Consider the following 23,150-nt stretch of genomic DNA (forward strand, 5'->3'; position numbering starts at 1 on the left):
AAGATGTGTGATAAGTTACATTATTCATGATAAACGTATTCCTTGCTGGGACAAATCTACTTTTAATTGAATGAAAGAACATATATGAATTCAAAATAAGTGAAACAGTGACGTTTATTGAGTGGCTTCTTAGCATTTTTGCTATGTGACAAATACATCATGTCAGGCTTCCCATACCGCTAGCGATATTTTCCTAGCCTGTTTTACACGAATTAATTCAAGAAATATTAGAAACAGTGGAATTCTTCATATTTGTCACCGTATTAACGCAGTAGAGTTGTTAAATGTATTTAAAATTACCTTAAAAAATGACCTTAAATGGCAACAAAAGCTTTTGGGAATGAGCTAGCTTCTTCACCAGTTTTTACCTGCCATTTTGGGGAACGATCCAAATATCGATCCTTATACAGCGACATTATCGTGATAATATCAATGTGTTCCAGTTCTCTTTATGTTCTGTTATGTATGCATGTTTTTGTAGCGTTGTTTATACGCGTTATTTTATTACTTACAAAAATTTGTCTCGATACACAAAATTTGCATTAGTCTTTATTTTCAGTAACATGCATGTTTTTGTAGCGTTGTTCATACATGCTATTATATTGTTCGCAAACAAAAATTTGATTCGATACCCAAAATTTGCACTATCAACAACCCATAGAAGACATAGCCTGGGGGGGTCATGGTTGTTGCATGACCACCACTCCAGAATGTTTCCTGCAGGGACTGAAATCAAGCACAAAGCTGCACAGGACACATTTGAAGACATTTCACGTATCACTTTGGCTTCTTATGGCAGGGGTGTCCAAAACTTTTTCCACCAAAGGCCGTATACTTAAAAGTCAAAGGAATTTTAGCTTGTTTTAACCCAACTCAGATAGAAAACAGCCTTATCGGTGACAAATCGCATGTTATTTTTTATTGATTATTATTTAGTTATTAACTATTATTAATAATATAATCATTTATAATATATTATTAAGTATTATGCTTTTTTATTAATTTAAATAAAAATGTAATAACTTTAAGTTTCTTCCTATACATGTTTCTTGTAAAATTGCATTTTATTCTCATAATATTTTGACTTTATTATTGTAATATAAGTTTTATTAAACCTAATTTTTCTTAAATTGTAACTGTTTTGTTTATTTTTCATATTACAACGAAAATAAAAGTAATATTTTAGTCTTTACTATCTCAACTTTATGCTCCTTCCTAATATTTTGTCTTTATTCTTGTATAATTACTGCTCTTTTTTTCCATTTTTGCTGTAGTTTTTTTTTTAGTTTTCTTGTTTAATTGTATTTTGAGGGCCAATAAAACTTTGGACACCCTCGTCTTATGGGGTTAAAATCATTTTTCATTAGATGAAACTAGCGGTGCACTGTGCACTTCTGTCTTCCGTCATCAGATTGAAACAGAACATGTGTCCCGTATCAGTGGCAGAGAAAGAGAGTGGTTTGTGTGGATAATAATTTATTGATTCGTTGCTTTTTTTAGGTGAACAATAAAAGAAGCAGTGGGGGTGCAGCAACAGTGACTGTGTCAGAAATGCGATGATGCAATTTTAAGAACACTAAAGCAGCTTCTGCGACGTAGTCGAAGAAGCTATGAGGTTGTCGAGTGTTTGCGGATCCGAAGCGCTCGTTCGGACGCTTCTGTGACATTTAGAGAGGTTCAAAGTGCACACTTCTTCCTCTTTTACTGCAGAGAACAAACTGACGCATTATTCTTGTCCCACAATCAATCAGTGTCATCGGAGGCGAATGGAAAAAAAAGACTCAAAAACAAGGAGAGGCAACAAACACCATCAGTGTGTGATATGTGAGCTTCAGTGGTGGACGTGAGGAATGGATACAGGAAGTGCTGACGGAGGATGAGGAGCCCAAACATCCACTTGAAATACATTCTATGCTAGCAGCATCTCAACAAGCTCTCCCTCTCAGCATAAGTCATCCTTAATAATAATAATAAGAAGAAGAACAAGAAGAAGAACAAGAACAAGAACAAGAACAAGAAGAACAATAATAATAATAATAATAGTAGTAGTAGTAAAATACATTCCCTTGGTTTTGGCGCTACTGAGTGAGTTTTGTGAGTTTCTGTTTGGGACCCCTGAAATATCACTTCTTGCCAGACCTGACACGCTTGAAAATTTTGGTGACTTTTCAAGCATCTTAAAGTCCTCAAAAATGTGAGGAAAGTCACAGAATAATAATAAACATAGCGGTTTCCAAATGGCCTTCAACCGCTATGGCTGGGTGCTCAGGTCCTAATTAGGGGTGCACGATCAATATCAGACTGATATGAAGGAATTACTGTATGACGTCATACTGATAAAAACATTAAAAAAATCAGCTGCAACAACTTTTCATCTAAAAACACGCTCCAATTTGACGAGATTACCTGTACCATGCAGGTAAGCAAATCAGGCGCTCCTTTTTTACATTAAGGTCTGTCATAACTTCCCCTGAGCTCACTTGTAAACAAACATTCACTCACAGACATTTCAAGTGCTAGCTGTACCAAATGTCTCGCCATGAGGGGGGAAAAAAAAATATTGAGCACAGAAAAAACCTCATCAGCCACCTGAAGCGTCAGCGCCACAGCCTTTGAAAAGTGCAAAAGGTTTGCCAGAGACCTCCGTGGCGTCACACTGGCTGCTCGGAGCGTGTTCCCGAACACAGTGCACCTTGCTGGGCCACAGCAGGTGGCTCCCTCCTCCTCTATACTCTGGTTCTCCTGATAATAGTGATGTGGTGGTAGTTATGTCAAAGGGTCCTCCTCTCATTCCATGTGGAAGTGGTAATTTTTTTTGGCTTCTTCGTCCTTCTTCCCGTTTGAAACACTTGATTAAGTTTAGAATAAGTTAATAGATATTAAAAAGTTATCGGTATCATATCAGTCTTGAGAATCACAAAGTTATCGGTATCGGTTAGAAAAAAAAAGAATGTGCATCTCTAATATTAATAGTGGTAGTAGTCAACGTTCTTCCTATCAATGTGCCGATAACAACATTCTTTATTTCCCTTTTCACAGTTACAAGCAGCGTACGTTCTCTTTCATGTTGCCAGGCAGAACGGCTGCCTCGTCTGAAATGTTCAACTTTTAAATAATTTTTTTTTAAAAAGAAAAAAGAAGTGTTCACAAGTGGGGAAAGAAAAACGACTACATAGAAAAACTGAGGTTTGGAGAGCCAAAATGTGTCAGTCTCGGTTCACAGCATGACACCGCTGCGTGACGCACTTCCTGTTTCTTTGCTCATGCTGCCTTCCAGAAAACTGGGAAGTTGACGAGCAATCAGCCTAACAAATCCAGCAGATGGCACTGGTACTGATTCCATTGAAAAAAAAAACACAATCAAAAACGAATACAGTCGTCCATCATTATGTCAATTTTTTTTAAATGTATTAATTAATTAATGATTGCAGTTTCATGGACTATGGCCTATTATTAGTCCAAAAATATTGAAAGACAAGTTCTAAGCAGTATTGTGGTCACCAAGCATCAGTAATGTTATGAGACATGACGGTAGATTCCATTACCTTTCACACTGCATGGAGACTGGCTACTGAGCTAGCAGAGCCCAGCCGAAATGCCATGACCAAGGCGGACATGCCATGGCTGAGACGGACATGCCAAGGGCGAGGCGAACATGCCATGGCTGAAACGGACACGCCAAGGCCGAGGCGGACATGCCATGCCTGAAACGGACACGCCAAGGCCGAGGCGGACATGCCATGGCTGTAACAGACATGCCAAAGCTGAGGCAGACATACCATGGCTTAAACGGACATGCCAAGGCCGAGGCGGACATGCCATGGCTTAAACGGACATACCATGGCTGAGACGGACATGCCAAGGCCGAGGCGGACATGCCCTGGCTGTAACGGACATGCCAAGGCCGAGGCGGACATGCCATGGCTGTAACAGACATGCCAAGGCCGAGGTTCTCCATTCAATCTGTGTGGAAAGTTTTTGCCTTCTTTGTCCTTCCTTCTTCCCCACTACATTTGAAACTAGGGGTGTCACGAAACAGGATTGGGTCGGTCAGAACGAGACGAGACGACATTGTAATATTAATTTTAAGGAAATTCCAATGAAAAAATATTGCTTGATAAAACGAACTGTTTTATTTAACCGAGTCATAAAACCAAGTAACGGCGATAAACGAGTGACGACTGTAATGCGTACAACTACACTACAGTGTTAATGTTGTGGGCGTGGCTAGTTATCATTGAGCACTATGAAGTCTGCCTAGCAACAAGTAGCTGTTCTATAAAATATTCTGTTAACTGTCCAGCCTGCCAAGTAATATTCTGTAGTTGATTGTGTGCTCACCAGGCTGGTCAGCCATGTTTTTTATTATTGTGCACATTGGATTCCCAGCGGTCTAAAATGCAGCATAAAGGTCTGTTTTCACGAAGTTGACCACATGAGACGCTGCATCGGTCCAGTCTGGGTTAAGTCACGCTGTCATTGGCGCCGACTTCACACACGCGGTCGCTGCACACGCTGTGGCTCAAAGCCAGACCGCCAAACATCCCTGACCCCTGCCCCGGCGTCACCGCCGCCACACCGCTCCCCGAGGCAGAGACGGCGGCGTGGTGCAGGCGTGGAGAGGGAGCGGACATGACCCCTCTGCCACCTCCACACAGACCCCCTTCGCCTGGTGGGAAGAGGTGATTGGCGGGAATGAGATCCGAGACATCTTCTCCTCCTCCTCCTCCTCTTCCCCCTCTCGGCCCGCCTTCACCCCCCTGGCTCGTCCCACCGCGGCGCTCGCAGTGCGAGCGATGCCTCATGAAGCTGTCGCGCCACATGAACTTCCTGCCGCAGCCGGCGCAGTCGTACGGTTTGAGGCCGGTATGCGTCTTCATGTGCTCGGTCAGGTGATGCTTCATCTTGAACTTCTTGGGGCACACGGGGCAGTGGAAAGGTCGCAGGTCGAGGTGCATGTTGATGTGCCGGTCCCTCATGCTCTTGTGCGTGAACGTCTTGCCGCAGTGACACATGAACACCTTCCCCAAACTTGCGCCACTGCCGTCTGCGCCCTCGCTTGCCAAGCTGCCCTGCACTGACGGGTGGGCGGGGCCGTGCTCCACACTGGGGCTTTTGTAGGAGGCGCCGACCATCATTCCACCCGACACACCCAGAGGAGGTGGGGCACCGTCCAGCGAAAGTCCAGACGTCTGTCCGTAGACCAGGACCTGGTTCCCTTGCATGTCTAGAGGGAAGAGCTGGGTGCGGGCCGTGGCTGCAACCGGAACCTGGCCCAGCAGTGCAGAAACGGCCCGGTTTGCATTCTGGCTCTGAGCTGCAGAGTTGTTGTCATGAAGGTGCTGAGCCAAAGTCGGGTCCAATAAACTGCCTTCGAATTTTAGGAAGTCCTCTGAAGACTGGCAGTAGTCCATCTGCACACACACACACACACGCACACACACACCCTTGATAGAACGCTTTCTAAGGCATATACCGTCGGCCCTCGCCACTTCATGGTTCCAATTCCACAGCTTCACTCTATCACGGTTTTGCAAAAATCTATTAATGAATAAAACATGCTGTTTCGTGGTTGAATACAGCCTATTATCAGTCAAAACATACGCACATTTAAACATATTTCTTACCTAAATGAAGCACTTCCAAGCATAAAATGCCTCAATGAACTAAAATACAAACAAAAGGCATCCAAAAGATACATTCAAAGACGTTGACGCAGTATTCCACAGTGGTCACGAGGTGTCAGTAATGTATGTTAATGTAATGACTTGGACTTTTACTACACAGCACTTAACCTCTTTTGACACTTGGGTGACAGTTAAGAATGTTAAAATGTGACTTTGAAACCTCACCTGTATACTTAAAAAAGGTTGAATGAACAGGTGAAATCACACTTAACATTATAAATCGAGGAAAAGGCTTCTTGAGACGTCATCTGTACTTCTGTGAAGAAGGTGTCGGACGTTTCGCTCCTCATCCGAAGAGCTTCGTCAGCGAACTAATAAGTGCTGGTAGCCTAGGCCTTAAATACAGTAAGAGTGGGCGGAATTGGTGTGCCAACACCCTCCTCCTATTGGTTCCTTACACTAAGCCTGGGCGGAGTAGTGGTATAATCCTATCCTGTTATTAACACCTCCGATAAAAGGGAAGTGTCGCTCCCTGAATAGGGTATGAACGACTCTGATACTGGCTTGTTAGCATCTATTGTTCTGGCTCGGCCCTGCCTTCACCTCATTTGCAAGACTAAGAGCTGTGGGTTTTGGTCTCAGTAACCTGCTGAACACAGGGTCCAAATTAAACCTCAAACCACCATTCCGATTCAATGATGGGTTCTGTTGTTTGACAAAAATAGCTTCCTTTACTCCTCTTTCAAACCATCTGTTTTCTTTGGCCAAAATCTTTACCTCGCTGTCCTGAAAAGAGTGATTGGTAGCTTTCAGGTGTAGATGTACTGCTGATTGAGGACCACTAGCATTGTCCCTGCGATGTTGATAAAGCCTTTTTTGGAGCATTTGCTTAGTTTCCCCAATGTAGTGCTCTTTGCATTCCTCATCTTTACAGTGGATGGAATAGACCACATTGCTCTGTTTCTGGTTTGGAGCCTTGTCTTTAGGATGCACTAATTTTTGTCTCAGGGTATTTACTGGTTTGAAATAGGTAGGAATTTTGTGTTGCCATAAGATCCTCTGGAGTTTTTCGGAGACCCCCGCTACATAAGGGACTACCACTCCTCTCCTTTTTGCTTCTGTGGGCTTTTGGGTTTCTTTCCCTACTCTCTTCTTTTGGCATTTGTTAAAAGCCCACCGTGGGTACCCACAGGTTGAGAGCGCTCTCTGAACATGTTGTGTCTCCTATTTCTTTCCCTCAGCACTAGTTGGTATTTGTTCCGCTCTATGTTGGAGGGTCCTAATAACCCCTAGTTTATGTTGTAGTGGATGGTTTGATTCAAAAAGCAGGTATTGGTCAGTGTGTGTGTGGCCTTTCTAAAGACCTCTGGAAGTAGCTGTCTGTCCTCTCCTATAATTACCTTGCAGTCTAAGAAGGCTAGTTGGTTTTCTTTAGTGTCCTCGCGAGTAAATTTGATATTGGTGTCCACCGCATTGATGTGATCTGTGAAAGACTGAATTTCTTGTTTTTTGATTATGATAAAGGTGTCATCCACGCGAAACGTCCGACACCTTCTTCACAGAAGTACAGATGACGTCTCAAGAAGCCTTTTCCTCGATGGACAACTCCTGTACGACTGAGAGCCTACACAGACGCATTGTTAACATTATAAAGGTGACATGCATGGGTATGTATCATAACATAGATGGGACCCACTGTCCTTATTTTTATCATGCACCCAGTACCAGTTGGAGGTTCGGAGACACTTTGTCATTTAATAGCATGAGAAAGTGTCTCCAAACTTTTGACTGGTAGTTTGGACAAACATTTGGAGACGTTTTAATAGATTTTTGTTCTGATTATTATTTATTATTATTATTATTCCTAGCAATGTTTCATAAAATGATGTGCTCACCTGTGCGTCCATGTCGCTCTCGGCTCGGCCTGCCGCCTCGGCAGACAGAGTCCGGACATGCGAGATGCCAAAGTCCCCTCCTCCGTCCCTCTCCCGGCCTGATGCCACTCCCCTCTCATCCTCGTCCTCGTCTTCCTCCTCCTCCTCCCCCGATACCACGATGAGGTCGTCGTCGTCCTCCGCCCTCTCCGTTTTGACCACCACCCACTGCTTGCGGGGCATGATGCTGGGCTGGATGTAGGCGGGGCGCTTCTGCAGCGGCGACGCCGACGAGTCCTCGCCGTCCTTGGCGGGAGAGCGGACAGGATGACAACAGCTGAGTGGTTACGAGAAGGGCGGGACAGTCTTTTTTGTTTTTGTTTACTGTGACAAGCTGCTTCTTGTTGCAAACTAGGCCTGTCACGACAATCGATAAATCGATTAATGAAACCATAAAAAAACTAAGTCAATAATTATGCCGGCCTACTTATGCAAGTCTCTCTAAACCACACAGGCTGGATGACAAGAGGGTTCACTCTGCATCTGTCTGTGTGCATTAGTTCTGGAGTGGAATGAACCCTGATGAGAGTGAACCCTCATCTCATTCAGCCTCTCTCTTTGGCGCCTCGGTGACCTGGTCTTCGGCGGCCAAATCTGGTTCTTGGGACGTGGAATGTCACTTCTCTGGTGGGGAAGGAGCCCGAACTTATGCAAGAGGTTGAGGCATTCCGACTAGATACAGTTGGACTCACCTCGACCCACAGTTTGGGTTGTGGAACCAAACTCCTCGAGAGGGGCTGGTCCTTGCTCTATTCTGGAGTTGCTGCAGGGGAGAGGCGGCGAGCTGGTTTGGGCTTATTATTAGCCCCCAGCTCGGTGCCTCTGTGTTGGAGTCATCCCCGGTGAACTAGAGGGTCATTTCCCCACGCCTTCGGGTTAAGGAAAGGGTCCTCACTGTCATTTGTGCGTATGCGCCAAACGGCGGTTCAGAGTACCCAGATTGGGAGGAACAGCCTCCCCAATCTGAAGAGAGCGGAGCCGGAAGGCAAAGGACACCCTGGAGGGATTATTACAGCTGGCCTGGGAACGCCTTGGTGTCCTCCCGGTGGAGCTGGAGGAGGTGGCCGGGGGCCGGGAAATCTGGACTTCCCTACTGAGACTGCTGTCTCAGTAGGGAACCCGGACCCAGATAAGTGGAGGAAAATGGATGGGTGGATAATTAATTTAAAAAATAGTCTAAAAAAATGTAAATATTTTTGATTATCGACGGTAATTTGTAGCACAATTATCGACCAGCAAAATTTGTTATCGAGAAAGGCCTAGTGGAAACCCAAAGAAACAGTTTTTTATTGACTTCCTCACCTGATAAGAGGAAACGCCAAAGCTGTCACTGACTTCCTCCTCCGACACCGAGCTGGTTTTCTTCCTTTTCCTGTCGCCGCCGCCTCCTCCTCTCCTTCTCTTCTTTTGGTGGTAGACCTCGTCTTCTTCGTCCTCTTCTATCATGAAGGCCTCTTCACCAGACGGAGTGCAGTAGCTGGGCGTGTTGCTGGCCACGCCTCCTTCCACTGAAGTTACGGCTGCAACAGTGCCGCCACCGCCGCCATCCCTGGGGCTGAAGTAGTTGGTGCTGCTGGGGGACTGGCTCTCGCTCACAGACGGACGGCTCGGAGGCTGGGAGACGCGCGAGGTCTCCTGCGCCGCCGCCGGTTGAGCCTGATCCTGACCGAGGCTGTCACCGCTGCCGCCCGCAATGCTGTCAGAGACTCCGCCTCTGGAGGCTTGCGAGCCACCACCACTTGCCCCTCCCCCTGCAGCCCTGCCCTCCTTGAGCAGCTCGGTGCATTTATCCACGATGTGCCACATCTGAAGGACGCTTCCTACAGTCAGGTAGTTGACAATGTCGTCACGTAGCATCCGGAGCTGACCCGTGTAGGCACAGCTGAGCACGCTCTCAAACGCTAGCGGGTCCATCACTGCCGGGATGGAGACGGTGGACATGTTCTTCAGTAGGACCTTGAGACAACAGAAGAACAGTGAGCCTCAGGTAGCTGCTGTCTCTTTAGCATTTTCTGACATCTTAATAATCCCACCTGGTCGTGGAAGTAGGGCGAGGAGGCGGCCAGGACGCAGCGGTGAGCCTTGAACACGTGACCTTGGACGTGGATGGCCAGGTCACAGAGTCGACCGTCCTCCCGCTGCTGGTTGAGGCTGTCCAGCACCGCGGCCTGAGTGCTGGGGAAGCACACCTGGAGCACAGAGCTGCTGCCCACCTCCTCCTGCATCTGGGAACACAGAGTTACATCCCAGGAAAGTCAAGAACACAACATGTCAAAAAAAAAATCAAAATACAATCGGAGGCAACTTGACGGTTATTTGAGAGTTTTTATCCCTTTTTATTTTTACTGCTTTTATAGGCATTTGCTTACTATATCGGGATCAAGAGAGATTGATATCTTTCTGTTTTCTTCCGTTTATAGCTCTGTTTTGCTGTTGATATTGTTATATTTACATATTGTTTTCTTCTTTTGAAGGAACTGGGGAGGGCCACCTACTGAAAAATGAAAGGGTGCAACTTTGCCACTTTGATATTTTAAAGCTACTGTATGCTAAGAAGTTATATATATTTCAAGAAAAAAAATGCATCATATTGGTGAAAAAGCATATTATTAGTATGAACTCTTTTTCCCCATTTTTGCTGTTGTTTTTCCCCCCAAATATCTCAACTTTCTTGTTAAATCCATCCATTTTCTATACTGTTTCTCCTCATTAGGGTTGCAGGGGCTGACTTCGGGCAACAGGCGACACCCTGGACTGGTGGCCAGCCAATGGCCGGAGTACCCGCAGAAAACCCACGCACGGGGAGAACATGCAAACTCCACACAGAAATGCCCAAGGGAGAATCCAAACCAGGTCTTCCCGACTGTTCCTGTGTTGGCCAACATGCTAACTACTAGACCACCGTGCGGCCTCTTGTTAAATCTTCTTTGTAAATTTTCTTCTCATATTCTGACATTTTCCCCCACCCTATTTTTCCAAAAATGACAACTTTATTGTGTTTACTTTTCATAATATTATGACTTTAAAAAGATAACATGTTTTTTTCTTTTAATATTTCAACTCTATGCTACTAATGACACTTTTTCTTCATAATATTACAAGTTTATTCTCATAAAATTGTAGCGTTTTTTCCCTCTCTCTTACCAAAAAGTGCTTTTGTGTGTTGTGTTTTTTATGCTACAGCAGTCAACAAGGCGAGCTGACCAAATGAAAAACCCCATGGGTCTTAAATCCAATTATTAACATAATTCCCATCTATATGGAACAAAATAACAATGTTGCTGTCCACATAACATGACCTCGCGGGGCTAAAGCTAACAGCAGGACCACTTAAAACTACACACCGCTTCCCTCCATCCGCACAACGGTGACATTAGCATGTTAGCATACTAGCCCGGCTAGCGCCCGTTGAAAAACAAACATGGCGGCACCGCCGCCGCCTCTGTCACTCACCTCGCTCTTTTAGCCTACAACGTCAGCCGGACAAAAGCAGTCAGCCAGCGCCGCTGCCAGTCTGTGTCGGTGCCACCAGTCTGTCCTGGCCCAGATGTTTTGGAACCATTGCTGGAGGGTGATGTTCTCCCCTTCGACACCATCTGACGGCGACACTTCTCCTTTAAGAGGAGCCAGACAGGCAAGCCAGACTTGGGCCGACACAAAATGAAAGCACCAGAACCTTCTCGACCGGGGGGGGGGGGGATCTAAAGTGCGGTACCTTGTGGAAATGAAAACACAAAACACACACCAAAAAATCCTTTAAAATTATGCTAATAACTAATCATGTGAACAGCACGATGAAGCGTTTAAATACCGATTCTAATTTATCCTGGATGCAAGGCAAAAAACTTTGCACTTTGGTAAGGGTTGTCAAAAATACATGTACTGTATGTGTTAAACATAAAAAAGACAATTACAACTTCACATGAACACACATTAACTCCTAAATCCAACAGCATTTTGATCAATAAGTTCCCCCCCCCCCAAAAAAGCAAATAATTTTCATTGTAATAGGACAGTGTTTTTATGGCTGTTTTATTGAAGATGTTTAAAAGGAAAAGTAAGAAACAACTTATTAAATGGATAAAAACCATGCATTTTTATTATTGAAAGTAAAAGGTGGTTTGGTCGTCCAGGGTGAGGGATGCAGGGGAGGCGTCGACTTTGCGCCTACTTCCTGTTGACACTTGCCGTACCAATCACACAGTCGTTGACCTGAGAGAGAGAGAGGAGAAAAAGTTGACGCGTCCGAAGGTGGTGGTGGTCGTCGTGAAGGAAACATGGCGGCGTCTCACCTTGCTGGCGAACCTCAAAGAGTTGAGCGTTTCCCCGAAGCTGTCTGGCTCGGGGGCAATGTTGACAAACATCAGACTGGCGAGGAGGAAGGAAAAACGAGCCGCTTTAGTGCGGGACAACAACACACCTGCAGTCGTTTCTAATAATCCCACTTTCATCTTGTCAAATTGCAACAATTTCTGGTAAAACTCCGACCAAGTACATCTTTTTTCCCCTTGTATAATTGCAGTATTTTATCATAAAAAAACGACATTTATCACAAAAGTACGTCTTGTCTCATACAATGTCGACTTTCACCTCGTAAGATTTGGAGCTTCCTCCCCCCCAGCAAATTTACAACTTTGCCATGATCAGGCTTTTTCCAGATTTTTAACTGCGACCCTCGCTTTTTGGGGGGCTGTTTAAAAAAAAATAATAATCACAACCAAGACGGAGCCGCCATGTTTACCACTTTTTGTGATTTTTAATTTTTTTTTTTTTATTTTTTAAGTTTTTTTAAATTGCGACTTTTTCCCTTGTAAAGTTTCTGGTAAAATTATTTGTTAATATTCCAACCAAGTACATCATTTTTCCCCCTCAAAATATTCTGACTTCATCCTGGGAATTCCCCCCCCTTTCAAACTCACGTTTTGCTGTTCCCGCCCAGGCATCCCTGCAGGAGGTAAGTGAGCTTGGAGTTCCTGTAAGGGATGTAGCCATCCTGCAAAACACAAAAAGCACCACAAGTCAAAACGTCACAATCCGTGTGGATGGAGGCGTGCGCCGGGGTCTGTCGGGGGTCGGACCTTCTTGGCCAGCGCGGCGATGACGATGCCCAGGTTGGACAGGGAGCCATTGATGGCCGTCATCTCCTTGAAGCGCTCGCCCTGAGACTGGCTCTTCACCATCCGCTCGCTACCAGCCAGGTCCACCAGGCACAGCGTGGCTGCGGGAAAAAGCGGACATGACGCGCACTTCCAAACACTGACAGCTTCAGAGAAGAAAGAAAGAAAGAAAAAAATTCACATTTGCATTTGACATCCCTGCCCGCATTCGCTCCCTCGATGTCCAGCTGGAAGACAGAGTGGGAGCGAGACGAGCGGTCGTTTTGGGCCGTCTGAGCCGTGGAGCGGTTCTGATTGGCCAAGGCAATCAAGCCGAGGACCTGAGAGAAGAGGGGGGAGAAAGAGCGCCCATCAGTCCCCCCCACCGTCGGCATGTGGTGCATAGGAGCCCTCAGTCCGGGTGAGCAGGTCCTACCTGGTCCTCGTTGGTGACCTTTTGGTAGGTGAGGTTGGTGATGGTCACCTCGTTGCTGGCAGACTTGTGGATCTCGTGCTCGGGCCTCTTGCTGGCCTTGCCCGTGTAGAGGAGGTCTCGCAGGCTCTCGTTGTAGATTTCCACAAAGCTCGCCGTGAACGTGAACTGCCAGAAAAAAAGTGGCGGTATGCAGTCATCACGTTTCAGTGTGTGTGGGGTATTAACATTGTTACGCCCAAGAACTACCTTACTGGCGTAGTGACACCTTGCCACACCACAGCGGCTAGCTACTAGCCGGCTAGCAACCAGCGTCACCACACACTCGCTCACACGCCTCAGGCCACTAGCCAAAGGTAACGCTACATATGGGAAATTGCAACTTCTTATGCTGATCATGCTAGTTCAACATTTGTTATCATTGAGACTTGTGCCTCGTAAGATCCCCACTTCATTGTTGTCATTTTGCGACTTTCGTCCTGGAAAATTCAGGATTCCGCCCCACGTAAAATTCACTCTCTCTTGTGATAATGCGGCATTTTTCCATCAGTTTTTTTCTTCCCTCATACAATTGCGACTTCGAGCTTGTAAGATGGCAACTTATTTGCTGTCAACATACGACCTTTCCCCCTATCGAACGCCTTTTTAAAGATTTGTTTTATTTTTTATTGTGACAACTATTTCTCATTGTTGCAACTTTCACTTTGTAAAAATTGCAATAATTTCTCGTAAAATTCAGATTTTCCCCTCATATGCTCACTTAGTTTGAACAGTTTATATACCTAATGGAATTGAAACGAGAGAAACACACGCTGCCAGCCAAACAGGCCAACCAACCTCCCAGCCTTGCGCCTCCAGTTTGCCCGCCGATCGGAATATCTGCTGCACAGCTCTGGGGATGACCCCGCGGGCCTCGTCGAACTCCGCCCCCTCCATGGTGTACGTCTTCCCGCTTCCCGTCTGGCCGTACGCAAAGCAGCAGACGTTGTAGCCATCCAGCGCCGACTGCACCAGCAGCGAGATCTCCTCAAAGATCTGGCAGACAGGAAGTTGGGGGAAAAAGAAGGGAAAAACACTGCCTTTTGGTTGAGTTCGCCCTTACCTCCTGCTGGGAAGCCTGGGGGCCAAAGACGCGGTCAAAGCTGAAGTTGTAGTTCTTCTGAGTGTCGGCACTCCTTCCTGTGTGAGACTGGGGGGGGGGGGTTAACATCCAAAAGGCATGACGGCTAGCATGCGGTGTCGAGTCTCACCTCCTCCGTTTTGGCCAGCGTGATGGCCTTGTCGTCAGCAGGGGGCAGCTGGATGTGTTTGCTGAGGCCTCCGCCCACCAGGGGGCGCACTCTGCAGAAGACCCTGATGTTTCCCTGCAAGGGGGAGGCTTTGCTGTCAAACTTTAGAGTGCTTTGGAAGAAAGTCAGCAAGACCAAAAAATGAAGTCCAATAATTCAAGGAAAAAAAAAAGTTGAATTCTAACAAAAAAAAACATGTTTTAAATGAAAATTACAAGAATAAACTGGTAATATGAGGAAAAATAACGTCATTTTAGTAGCATAGAGTTGAAATATTACAAAAAAAAATAATGTGAAAAACAAAAAACATGAAAATATTAAGGAAAAAAGTGGTTTTCTAACAAGGACAAACATTGCAATTTTACAAGAATAAACTTGTAATTAAAATTTGAGGAGCATTAAGTTGAAACATGAGAGAAATTATCGTATTACTATGAGAAACAAAACAAAAACTTTTTTGGGGGGGCAAAATTAGGTTCGGAAAGGTTGTGTTAAGAATAAAATATGATGGGAATAAATTCATAATTTGGACAAGAAAATGTACAAGAAAAAAGTTGAAACAGTTGGAAAAACACATAAAGTCTAAGTATTAGAGAAAAAGGCACAATTTTATGAGATTAAACGTGTAATATGAGGGAAAAATATGTCATTTTAGCAGCAGAGTTAAAGAAAAAAAAAACCACATTTTTAAAAGTAATATGAAAAGCAAAACAATGCATAGTGTCATTTTTGGGAAGTCAGGTTGCGGAAGACGTTCCTAATGTTACGACAATAAAGTAACGGCAAGAATAAAGTAGCCCCCCCCATTTCTGCTGGTTTTCCAATTATTGCAACTGGCTTTTTGTAAATGAGCTTGTAATAATTATGGATTTATTCCTCTAATATTTGGACTTTATTCTTGTCACATAACTTTTTCCACAGCGTCATTTTCTAAAAGTTACCAATTTATTTTGTTTTGTTTCTCATATTCTCTTATTCTTATGAAATAACATCTGATTTTTGCTGGGTTTTTATGGAATGTACTGTGGGGGGTGGCACTTTGGACACCCCCGGTGTACAAGTGTAGTTATTATTGACTTGGAGATACAGCCTACTTTTGAAACGATATCAAATTAAAAGCGGCCTGCTGCATCGCCCCCTGCTGGCCACTCGCCTTGAGCTCCTGTATGGTGTTGTGGAGGCGTCGGCGCTCCATCTCCCCGGCGTGAAGCTCGTCCTCCTGCCGGGCCACGGTGTCCTTGAGAGAGCGGACATTCTCCTCCGCATCCCGGTGGCTCACCTGCAGGCGCGCCAGGGTGGACTCCTGCACGGAGAGCTTCATCTGGAGGGGAGGAGAGGTCCAACATCTGATGAGCTGATGATTCTTTCCTCCCCTGAGGTTCTGTCCAGTCGTCACCTTGAGAGTCTGCAGCTCCGTCTCTTGAGTGTCCCGCAGCGTCTCCATGACCTTGTATTGGCTCTCCAAGTTGGCAAGCTCTTTCTGCAGAGCGTTCTTCTCGACACACACCTTCTCCAGCTCGTCCTGGACACCCAGGAGGGTCTGCAGCTTGTCCTCCTGCTCGCTGGGGGAGAGTGAACGGGGATATTTAAGGGACGTAAAAGCGACCCCGCTGTGACCAGTCAAGGGCGACGGCCTCACCTGACCAGGCTCATCTGTCGGGAAAGCTCTCGCTCCACTTCGGCCGCTCTGGAGCGACATTGAGCCACAGAGCCCCGCAGGTCCTCGTTCTCCTGGTTGACAGATTTCACCTTGCTCTGGTAGTTTTGGATCTTCACCTCCATGTCGCTGACCTTACCCTTCAGGTCCCAAGGCTGCCTGCGAGAGCCACCATTACCTGCTTTTGTGGCAGTCGATGCGGCAACTGGTTTCATGTTCCCTCCCTTTGCTACATTTGAAGACGCAGACTCTTTGAGGACGCCTGGGGGAGGGGGTGACAAAAAAGACAGATACAGTAGACAGATAATCTCCAAGAAGCACCAGAGAACGTCCTCTGGCCCATCACGCCGTCTTACCTCTGGAAGGACCCATAGCAACAGTCGCGGCCCGGACAACTCGCATCGGCTTTGCTGCAGAGGGGACAGAGATAAGAGGATGGATCACACTCTGGACTGGAGTTGCCGACCCAAGGACCCACTTTGTCCCTTATTAGCGGGAGGATCAAAACTTCTGTAGTCTGTAAAATGTGGAGTCAACTGACGACAGCTGGTCACAGGCTACGCCAATCGATGCTAGCGTGTCGTATCACTCACCGATCGATCTCATTGCCGTTGGCCTTTTGTGGCATCTTTCTTTTCACACTTTACCCAACTATGTCAACTTTCTTGTTGCCTCCACCACTGCCACACTTCTCAACTCATTCAACAAAGTCAGGACATTCATGCTATTAGCCACAGCACAAACATCGCCACATATTTTCTTCCCAAACGCAAAATGCCTGTGATCTAAAGAGTTCGAGCTACTTCCGCATTTCTCAACCTATTCAGACCAGCCCAAAAGCCAAAATTCTCAACTCATTTGGGACATTTAGCCATCCCGGTACATTGCGCTACCATGCTAGTTGGTAGCATGCTAGCATTGCTAGCATGTTAACTTTAACATGGTAACATTTTCACCCATTTTCATACTGTAGGTAGAAACTTATATAAAACCTTACCACTATCATGCTAGGTGTTAGCATGCTGATGTTAGCACATTAACATTGCTAACATGCTAACATTAGCATAGCATTTTTAGCCATTTTCATAGCTAGACACATATAAACACTTAGCATTATTATGCTAACATTAGCGTAGTAACATTTTAGATTCTAGAGTTATTGTCATATGCACAGTAAAACCATTTTAAGCCATTTTCATAGCTAGACACTTAAACACCACTATAATGCAAGGTGTTAGCATGCTAACATGAATCTAAACATGTCAATAAAATAAATGTAGGACTAATATTTACAGTGTAAATCACAATATGGGGGGAACTATGTCACTTGGCAGAGGTCTGCGCTCTCTGAGTGCTCTTCTAGTTAATTTTCTTCTTGTAATTATAACTTTGTCATTACATTATGAACTTTTTCCACAACCTGATTTTTCAAAAATTACATTATTCATTGTTTTGTTGGCTTTTCAAAAATATTGTTTTTTTTCCTTTAATGTTCTATGCTACTAATATTACATTTTCCCCTCATAATATTACAAGTTTATTACCATAAAATTGAAACATACTCTCATTATGACAAAACTATCACCATATTTTGACTTTATTCTCATAAAATGTCCACTTCTGTTTTGTCTATTTCAACTTTCTTCTTGCATATTTCTTCTCAAAATTCTGACCCCAGTCCCATAATATTTAGACTTTGTCTCGTAAAAAATGTTTTTTTTAATGAACATTGTTTTGTTTGTCATAATACGGCTTTAAAAGAATATTTTTTTTCTTTAATATTTCAGCTCAATGCTACTAAAATGACATTTTTCCCCTCATAATATTATGAGTTTATTAAGGGAAATGTCGGTCAAACGTGTCTTTCCACCACAGGCAATGCGGTTATAGTTCGGAGCTCGTTTTTGGCCCACGGGTAAGCTTCAAGCGGCTATCATGTTTTTTTTTGGTGTCCTTTCACAACTTTGCTCTCTCTATATGACAATGTCTTATTCTTAAAACACTAGTTGCGTGGAATAATGAGTAAGTAAACAGTCGGGCGGTTGGAGTGACTTACAAACTGGTGCCCTGGTCGCTGCAGCAGGTGGCCGCCTGGTGCTGATGATTGTGGCAGCAGCTTGTGGTTTCATGGGGTCTGGGTCCTTACGGAACTTCTTCTGCAGCGACAAGACAACATGGGTCAAATCTGCTGTGTGTGTGTGTGTGTGTGTGTGTGCGGTGGGGGGGGGTGCGTTGCGTTGGAAAGTCCAAACAATCTGACCAGTTTGAAGTCGATGAGCAACAATAAACGTCAATAAATGTGTATTTTTATTTTTTACCTGAATGGGCTGGGAATCCAGATCCTTCTCCGTGTTGCTAGCGAGGACCCGCTTGTTCGACATAACTGGCAGGCGGGACATGACCTGCTGGGCTTAAGTTGCAAGCAAACCGTCGTCAAATCACTATCTTATCCTTCCCTATGGCGAGACTGCGCTTCCTTACTCGCAACCAGCAAGGCTAAATGTTAATTTTGCCAACATACCTTTTGTACAAAGTGAAAATGTCCTGGGACCTGCTCGAGCCGTCGTCTCCGCCCGTTGAAAATTTGAAATTGAACTGTTTTGCTGGGCGCCGGAGACGGAATGTCGTGATTGGATGTGCTGGAGTTTAACCACGCCTCCGTCTGGCACGGCTGCTCGTTCACATCTCCCGACCACACCGCGAGGGTGGAAATGGGCGCTAGAAGCAAACTTTGTTAATACTGTATATTAAAAAGTATATACTGTGAATGCTCGTCGCCGATGTTTGGGCTTTATGAGTCCACGAGTGTCCCAGTTTCCATGTCAGCAGCAAATAACTAGGGTGACGAATTGTGTTAGACGGTGTTTTATCAACTTGGTTTAACACAACCGACACTAGTTTGCAGCGGCTCGCTGTATACCGATTGATAACAATATCTATATTATCGCGGCTGGATAGTAGTGACGTGCGGATCGATTTGAAAGGTTTTATTATTTTATTTATGTTCGTTTTTTAGAGCTTAAAACACCATTTTCACATATTTATATGATTTTGTCCTCTGTTTTTCTGTTGTCTAACTTCAATCAAATAAATAAATTACTTAAATTCATTGTTAAAATAATTATTTTTTTAAATTAATTTATTTAGTAAATTAATTCGTGTACAGTATTCTTAGTTTATTTCTAAGTTTTATATTCTTTATTCTATGATATATTAAATTAATAAAAATATTAAATATTTCACATATTTATATACAATTTGTGAAAATAGCATTTTAAACAATAAAAAACAAATAAATAAAATATTATGAACAACTATAAGAACGAAAACTTCACATGTGGCTCCATATACCATCGGTCTTCGTTTCAAGAGACTGAGACGTTTCAGACAAACATGACCTCAAATGACTGAAGTGTCAAAAATATCAATATTTTGATTTGATAATGCATTTGACTCCGGTTTCCTCCCAAATTCCAAAAACATGCATGTTAGGTTAATTGGAGACTCTAAATTGTCCATAGGTATGAATGTGAGTGTGAATGGTTTGTGCCCTGCGATTGGCTGGTGACCAGTCCAGGCGTAGCCCGCCTGTCGCCTGAAGTCAGCTGGGATAGGCTAATGAGGATAAGCGGCATAGAAAAAGGATGTATGGATGGATAATCCATTTGAGAGCATGAAGAGCTGGTATCGGAAGTATCGATATTTCAGTGTCAATACTGTAGGATAATATTGTTTTATTAACTTGTTAGCTGAGTGAGTAAATATTTACTACAAGTAGATTATAAAAATATAGTTTTACTAATGTGTTAACTAAATGGATGAACATTTATTTAATCAGGTTACAGAAACATAAAGATAAAGTGCATTCACATAATCAGCAGTCGGATAACATGTACTATGCTGGGGGCAGGGGGACGTGCTATTTTGTACAGAAAAAGGTGCTGATCAGACTCCTACCATGTCAGCTCAGACGAAATTCTCAGCTGTCATCACACACATGTAACCCGCCCTGTTTCGCACTGCCCGCACCGGGCCTTGAACACAGTACAGCACAACTCTTGAGGCAGAGGGAGTGAGGTTTACCAACGTACACTCGCACAGCCTCACAGGTTGGCATCCGTTACACACATACGGTATCTCCAAAGAATGCAAGGGAAAAGACATTTTGGCGCCGATGGTCTGAGGAAAATAGTTACACAAGGAAGAGGGGACTAGCGATCAAGACCGACTCTCTCTCCTTCTGGTCAGGAAGCAGCAGGAGGACATGAGGAGAGACAGTTGGACCGGATATACGAAGAATGTGAAGTTATTCTGTCTGAATTATTTTCAATACATTTTGTAAAACTTCAGTTGGAGTGTGAGTCTTCTTTCCTTCTCATAATTGGAGATTAACAAACAGTAAGGGGAGGTGAAATGTGTTTAATTATTTTACTAAAGTGGTCCTTGTGACCTTATTAGGGTTCATCTCCAACAATAAACACATTTGTTTCATAAGAGAAATTCTTTTTTTAAAAATGTAATTTAACGGGAGCATAACGGGACAAAAAAAGCGCAAAATACGGGAGTTTCGTGAGGGTTGACCCGTAGGATTCATAATAGCGGGATAGCATTTTGTTTTTATGTGGTCCTGCCGTGACCTTGAACTATCACTGTATCGGTTCGCAACGCAGTGTGAAGCGGCCTGGATGAGAATCAGCACATCCAAGTCCGAGCCCATGGTTCTCGAAAAGGGTGGCGTGCCGTCTCCGGGTCAGGGATGACATCCTGCGCCAAGTGGAGGAGTTTAAGTACCTGGAGGTCCTAATCACGAGTGAGGGAAGGATGGAATGCGAGCTCATCCAGGAGAAACTCGGAGTAGAACCGCTGCTCCTTCACATTAGGAGCAGCCAAATAAGGTGGCTGGGGAGGTGTTCAAGGCACGTCCAACCAGTAGAAGGCCTCGGGGAAGTCCCAGGACACATTGAAGAGACAAAGTCTCTCATCTGGCCTGGGAACGCTGCAGGATCCACCGGGAGGAGCTGGACGAAGTAGCCTGGGAGAGGGAAGTCTGGCCTTCGCTGCTTAGGCTGCTGGCCCCACAACCCGACCCTGATAAGCGGTAGAAGATGAATGGATGAATTACAACACACTCCTGGGATGAGTCCCACTCAAAAAGAGAAAACAAACAACAAAGTAAAGCTTGCATTTTTTCATATGAAACCTGCTTGCCAACTTTATTCTCTGTCAGGAACAAACAGTCTGATGAGGTGAGCGTTAAGTACAGTATGCAACCGAGTAGCAGACATAAAAGCACTGGTCGTGAATGTTTTAGCTAGTGTGACATGAATAATATCCCCTAACAAGACACGATGGACACAAGGATGAAAACACACCACAGCCGTCCATGTGAGTGTCCCGGGGCACCACAACTGTGTCTACTGTCATTTACTGTAATATTGCCCAGTATGGATCCTTGTTGATGGTTTCAGTCCATCATTTGAGTGAATATCACTAATACCACTTTAAAATAACGTCATTTTCTGTTGTCTGACTTTTTGGTTACGCTCCTTTGAAGTACTTTTCGGGACTGTAGAGGTCGTCTTTTTTTTATGCTTTTCACAAGACATGCTTCCCTTTTACAGAAACTATTTTATGTACATCATACTGCCATATAACAATGCCTTTAGAGAGCGATAACAATGTGGGTAACATTTGCAATGCAGTTGAAATGAAAGAAGTAATAATATGTATGAAAAAGATTAATAACAGTACCTGTCAGCCATTTTATCATACAATCATTATTCCTCCAGCAACTGGCTGCCGATGCTCCGTGGGGGGGCCGTCGTTGCTCATCGGAGGTCATAAACGCTTTGATTAGTAACAACAACAAAAAAAGGGGGAAGAGGACAGAAAGGCAGTTCTCTCACTCTCCCTTCACATCCACACATCCGCTCAATCCCTCACACTCTGTTGGTAGAAAAATACGCACGTGGTGTATTAAAAAAGTACAGATGACAAACATAGAAGGTGAAGTACGAGCTTCATCAAGTGCTTAGTTTACCGCCCCGCCCGACACGTCTAGCGCCAGCTCCAGCCATTGAAGCGTGACGGGTGAAATAGTCCAACGTGGTTCTCCTCCTCCTCCTCCTCCACCGTCGTCGTCGTCGTCTCCATCCTGGCGGACACGCCTGGTGGTCTTTGTAACTGCTCAAGGCAGGATTAAGGCCATGCCCACATGAGTACGGATATTTTCAAAAAAGGTACAGTTTCCCCATGCCGGTGTTTGTGGAGTTTTTTTTTTAATCTGTCACAATTTCCAGAAGCTTGAAAAAGCTCTAAAGCTTTTTTATGCAGGGATGCTCCGATCGATCAGTATCGGACGATAAATGCCTTTCAAAGTTGATCACGTAGGGATGCAAACAGCCGTATTGCCACGAGAATCAACACTCATCTGTAAAGCCTCAATGGCTTCAGTTTGACAGCTTGACACAGACTACTCCCATCCATGCCACCGTGTCTGATCACTCCCAAATCTGTTGCTGCTCTACTTGTCTTGCATCTTTGTTTACATGCTTTACCTATCTTGTTTGCTAGCTGCCGCCAGTGACAGCGAGGTAAAGCATGTAAAAAAGGTGCAAGACAAGTCGGAACAGCAACAGGTTTGATAAGGGAGTGATCATGTTTGTCAAAACATGTATCAAATTAAATCCAGGTTTGTGTCAAATAGTACAAAAACAGTTAAAACAAAAACATTTTTTTATTTTTTTACTAATTACCAATCTGGAAGTGTCTAATGGCAGCCCTGGCCAACAGCACTCATCATAAATACATTGAAAAATACAGTTAATCCATGTGATCAGTATCAGCCAATCTCACTCACGGATGATCGGTATCGGAATCGGCAGCATGAAACGGAGCATCCCTAATTTCATGGTGATATAATCAACGTGTACGTTATCTTTGAGTGGCGTGTAAATGGACGTCAGTAAGTTCATTCATGGTGTTCTGTTGTTAATAAAAAAGGTTAAAAAAAACAAGATAATGTTGCACATTTCTTATGCCACAAGCCAAAAAGCTCCGTTTTACCTGTCCATACACAAACACGACGGCTGGAGTTAAAAAAAAAAACTTTTTA

At 44.4% G+C, this 23,150-nt stretch overlaps 2 protein-coding genes across 2 annotated transcripts; both read right to left on the reverse strand.

Moving 5' to 3' along the window:
• Window positions 1-8: 8 nt before the first annotated feature.
• zbtb22b (zinc finger and BTB domain containing 22b) lies at window positions 9-11,214 on the reverse strand. The gene is made up of 5 exons (XM_054764552.1): window positions 11,015-11,214; window positions 9,595-9,786; window positions 8,864-9,517; window positions 7,523-7,807; window positions 9-5,414 (listed from the first exon to the last, which is right to left on the reverse strand). The coding sequence occupies exons 2-5, from the start codon at window positions 9,784-9,786 to the stop codon at window positions 4,464-4,466; spliced, it is 2,082 nt and encodes a 693-aa protein (XP_054620527.1). The 5' UTR covers window positions 11,015-11,214; the 3' UTR covers window positions 9-4,463.
• Window positions 11,215-11,584: 370 nt separating this feature from the next.
• Window positions 11,585-21,932, reverse strand: kifc1 (kinesin family member C1). The gene is made up of 18 exons (XM_054763497.1): window positions 21,788-21,932; window positions 20,828-21,124; window positions 18,558-18,754; window positions 18,355-18,446; window positions 18,093-18,192; window positions 16,393-16,446; window positions 16,019-16,298; window positions 15,776-15,941; window positions 15,533-15,700; window positions 14,341-14,454; window positions 14,193-14,279; window positions 13,928-14,125; window positions 13,094-13,258; window positions 12,860-12,998; window positions 12,640-12,779; window positions 12,481-12,554; window positions 11,854-11,929; window positions 11,585-11,773 (listed from the first exon to the last, which is right to left on the reverse strand). The coding sequence occupies exons 2-18, from the start codon at window positions 20,872-20,874 to the stop codon at window positions 11,729-11,731; spliced, it is 2,142 nt and encodes a 713-aa protein (XP_054619472.1). The 5' UTR covers window positions 20,875-21,124; window positions 21,788-21,932; the 3' UTR covers window positions 11,585-11,728.
• Window positions 21,933-23,150: the final 1,218 nt, after the last annotated feature.

Source organism: Dunckerocampus dactyliophorus, chromosome 20 (genome assembly GCF_027744805.1).
Source record: "Dunckerocampus dactyliophorus isolate RoL2022-P2 chromosome 20, RoL_Ddac_1.1, whole genome shotgun sequence".
In the NCBI taxonomy this organism is placed as follows: Eukaryota; Metazoa; Chordata; class Actinopteri; order Syngnathiformes; family Syngnathidae; genus Dunckerocampus; species Dunckerocampus dactyliophorus.

Coding starts and splice junctions, on each gene's coding strand:
- zbtb22b (XM_054764552.1), bottom strand. CDS start 9,786: ATGCAGGAGGAGGTGGGCAGCAGCTCTGTGCTCCAGGTGTGCTTCCCC. Junction 7,808..8,863: donor TTGGCGTTTCCTCTTATCAG/GTGAGGAAGTCA, acceptor TCTCCCGCCAAG/GACGGCGAGGACTCGTCGGC. Junction 5,415..7,522: donor AGAGCGACATGGACGCACAG/GTGAGCACATCA, acceptor GTGTGTGTGCAG/ATGGACTACTGCCAGTCTTC.
- kifc1 (XM_054763497.1), bottom strand. CDS start 20,874: ATGAGCTCGCATTCCATCCTTCCCTCACTCGTGATTAGGACCTCCAG. Junction 14,280..14,340: donor CGCTGGCCAAAACGGAGGAG/GTGAGACTCGAC, acceptor CCCCCCCCCCAG/TCTCACACAGGAAGGAGTGC. Junction 12,555..12,639: donor TCGCCGCGCTGGCCAAGAAG/GTCCGACCCCCG, acceptor TGTGTTTTGCAG/GATGGCTACATCCCTTACAG.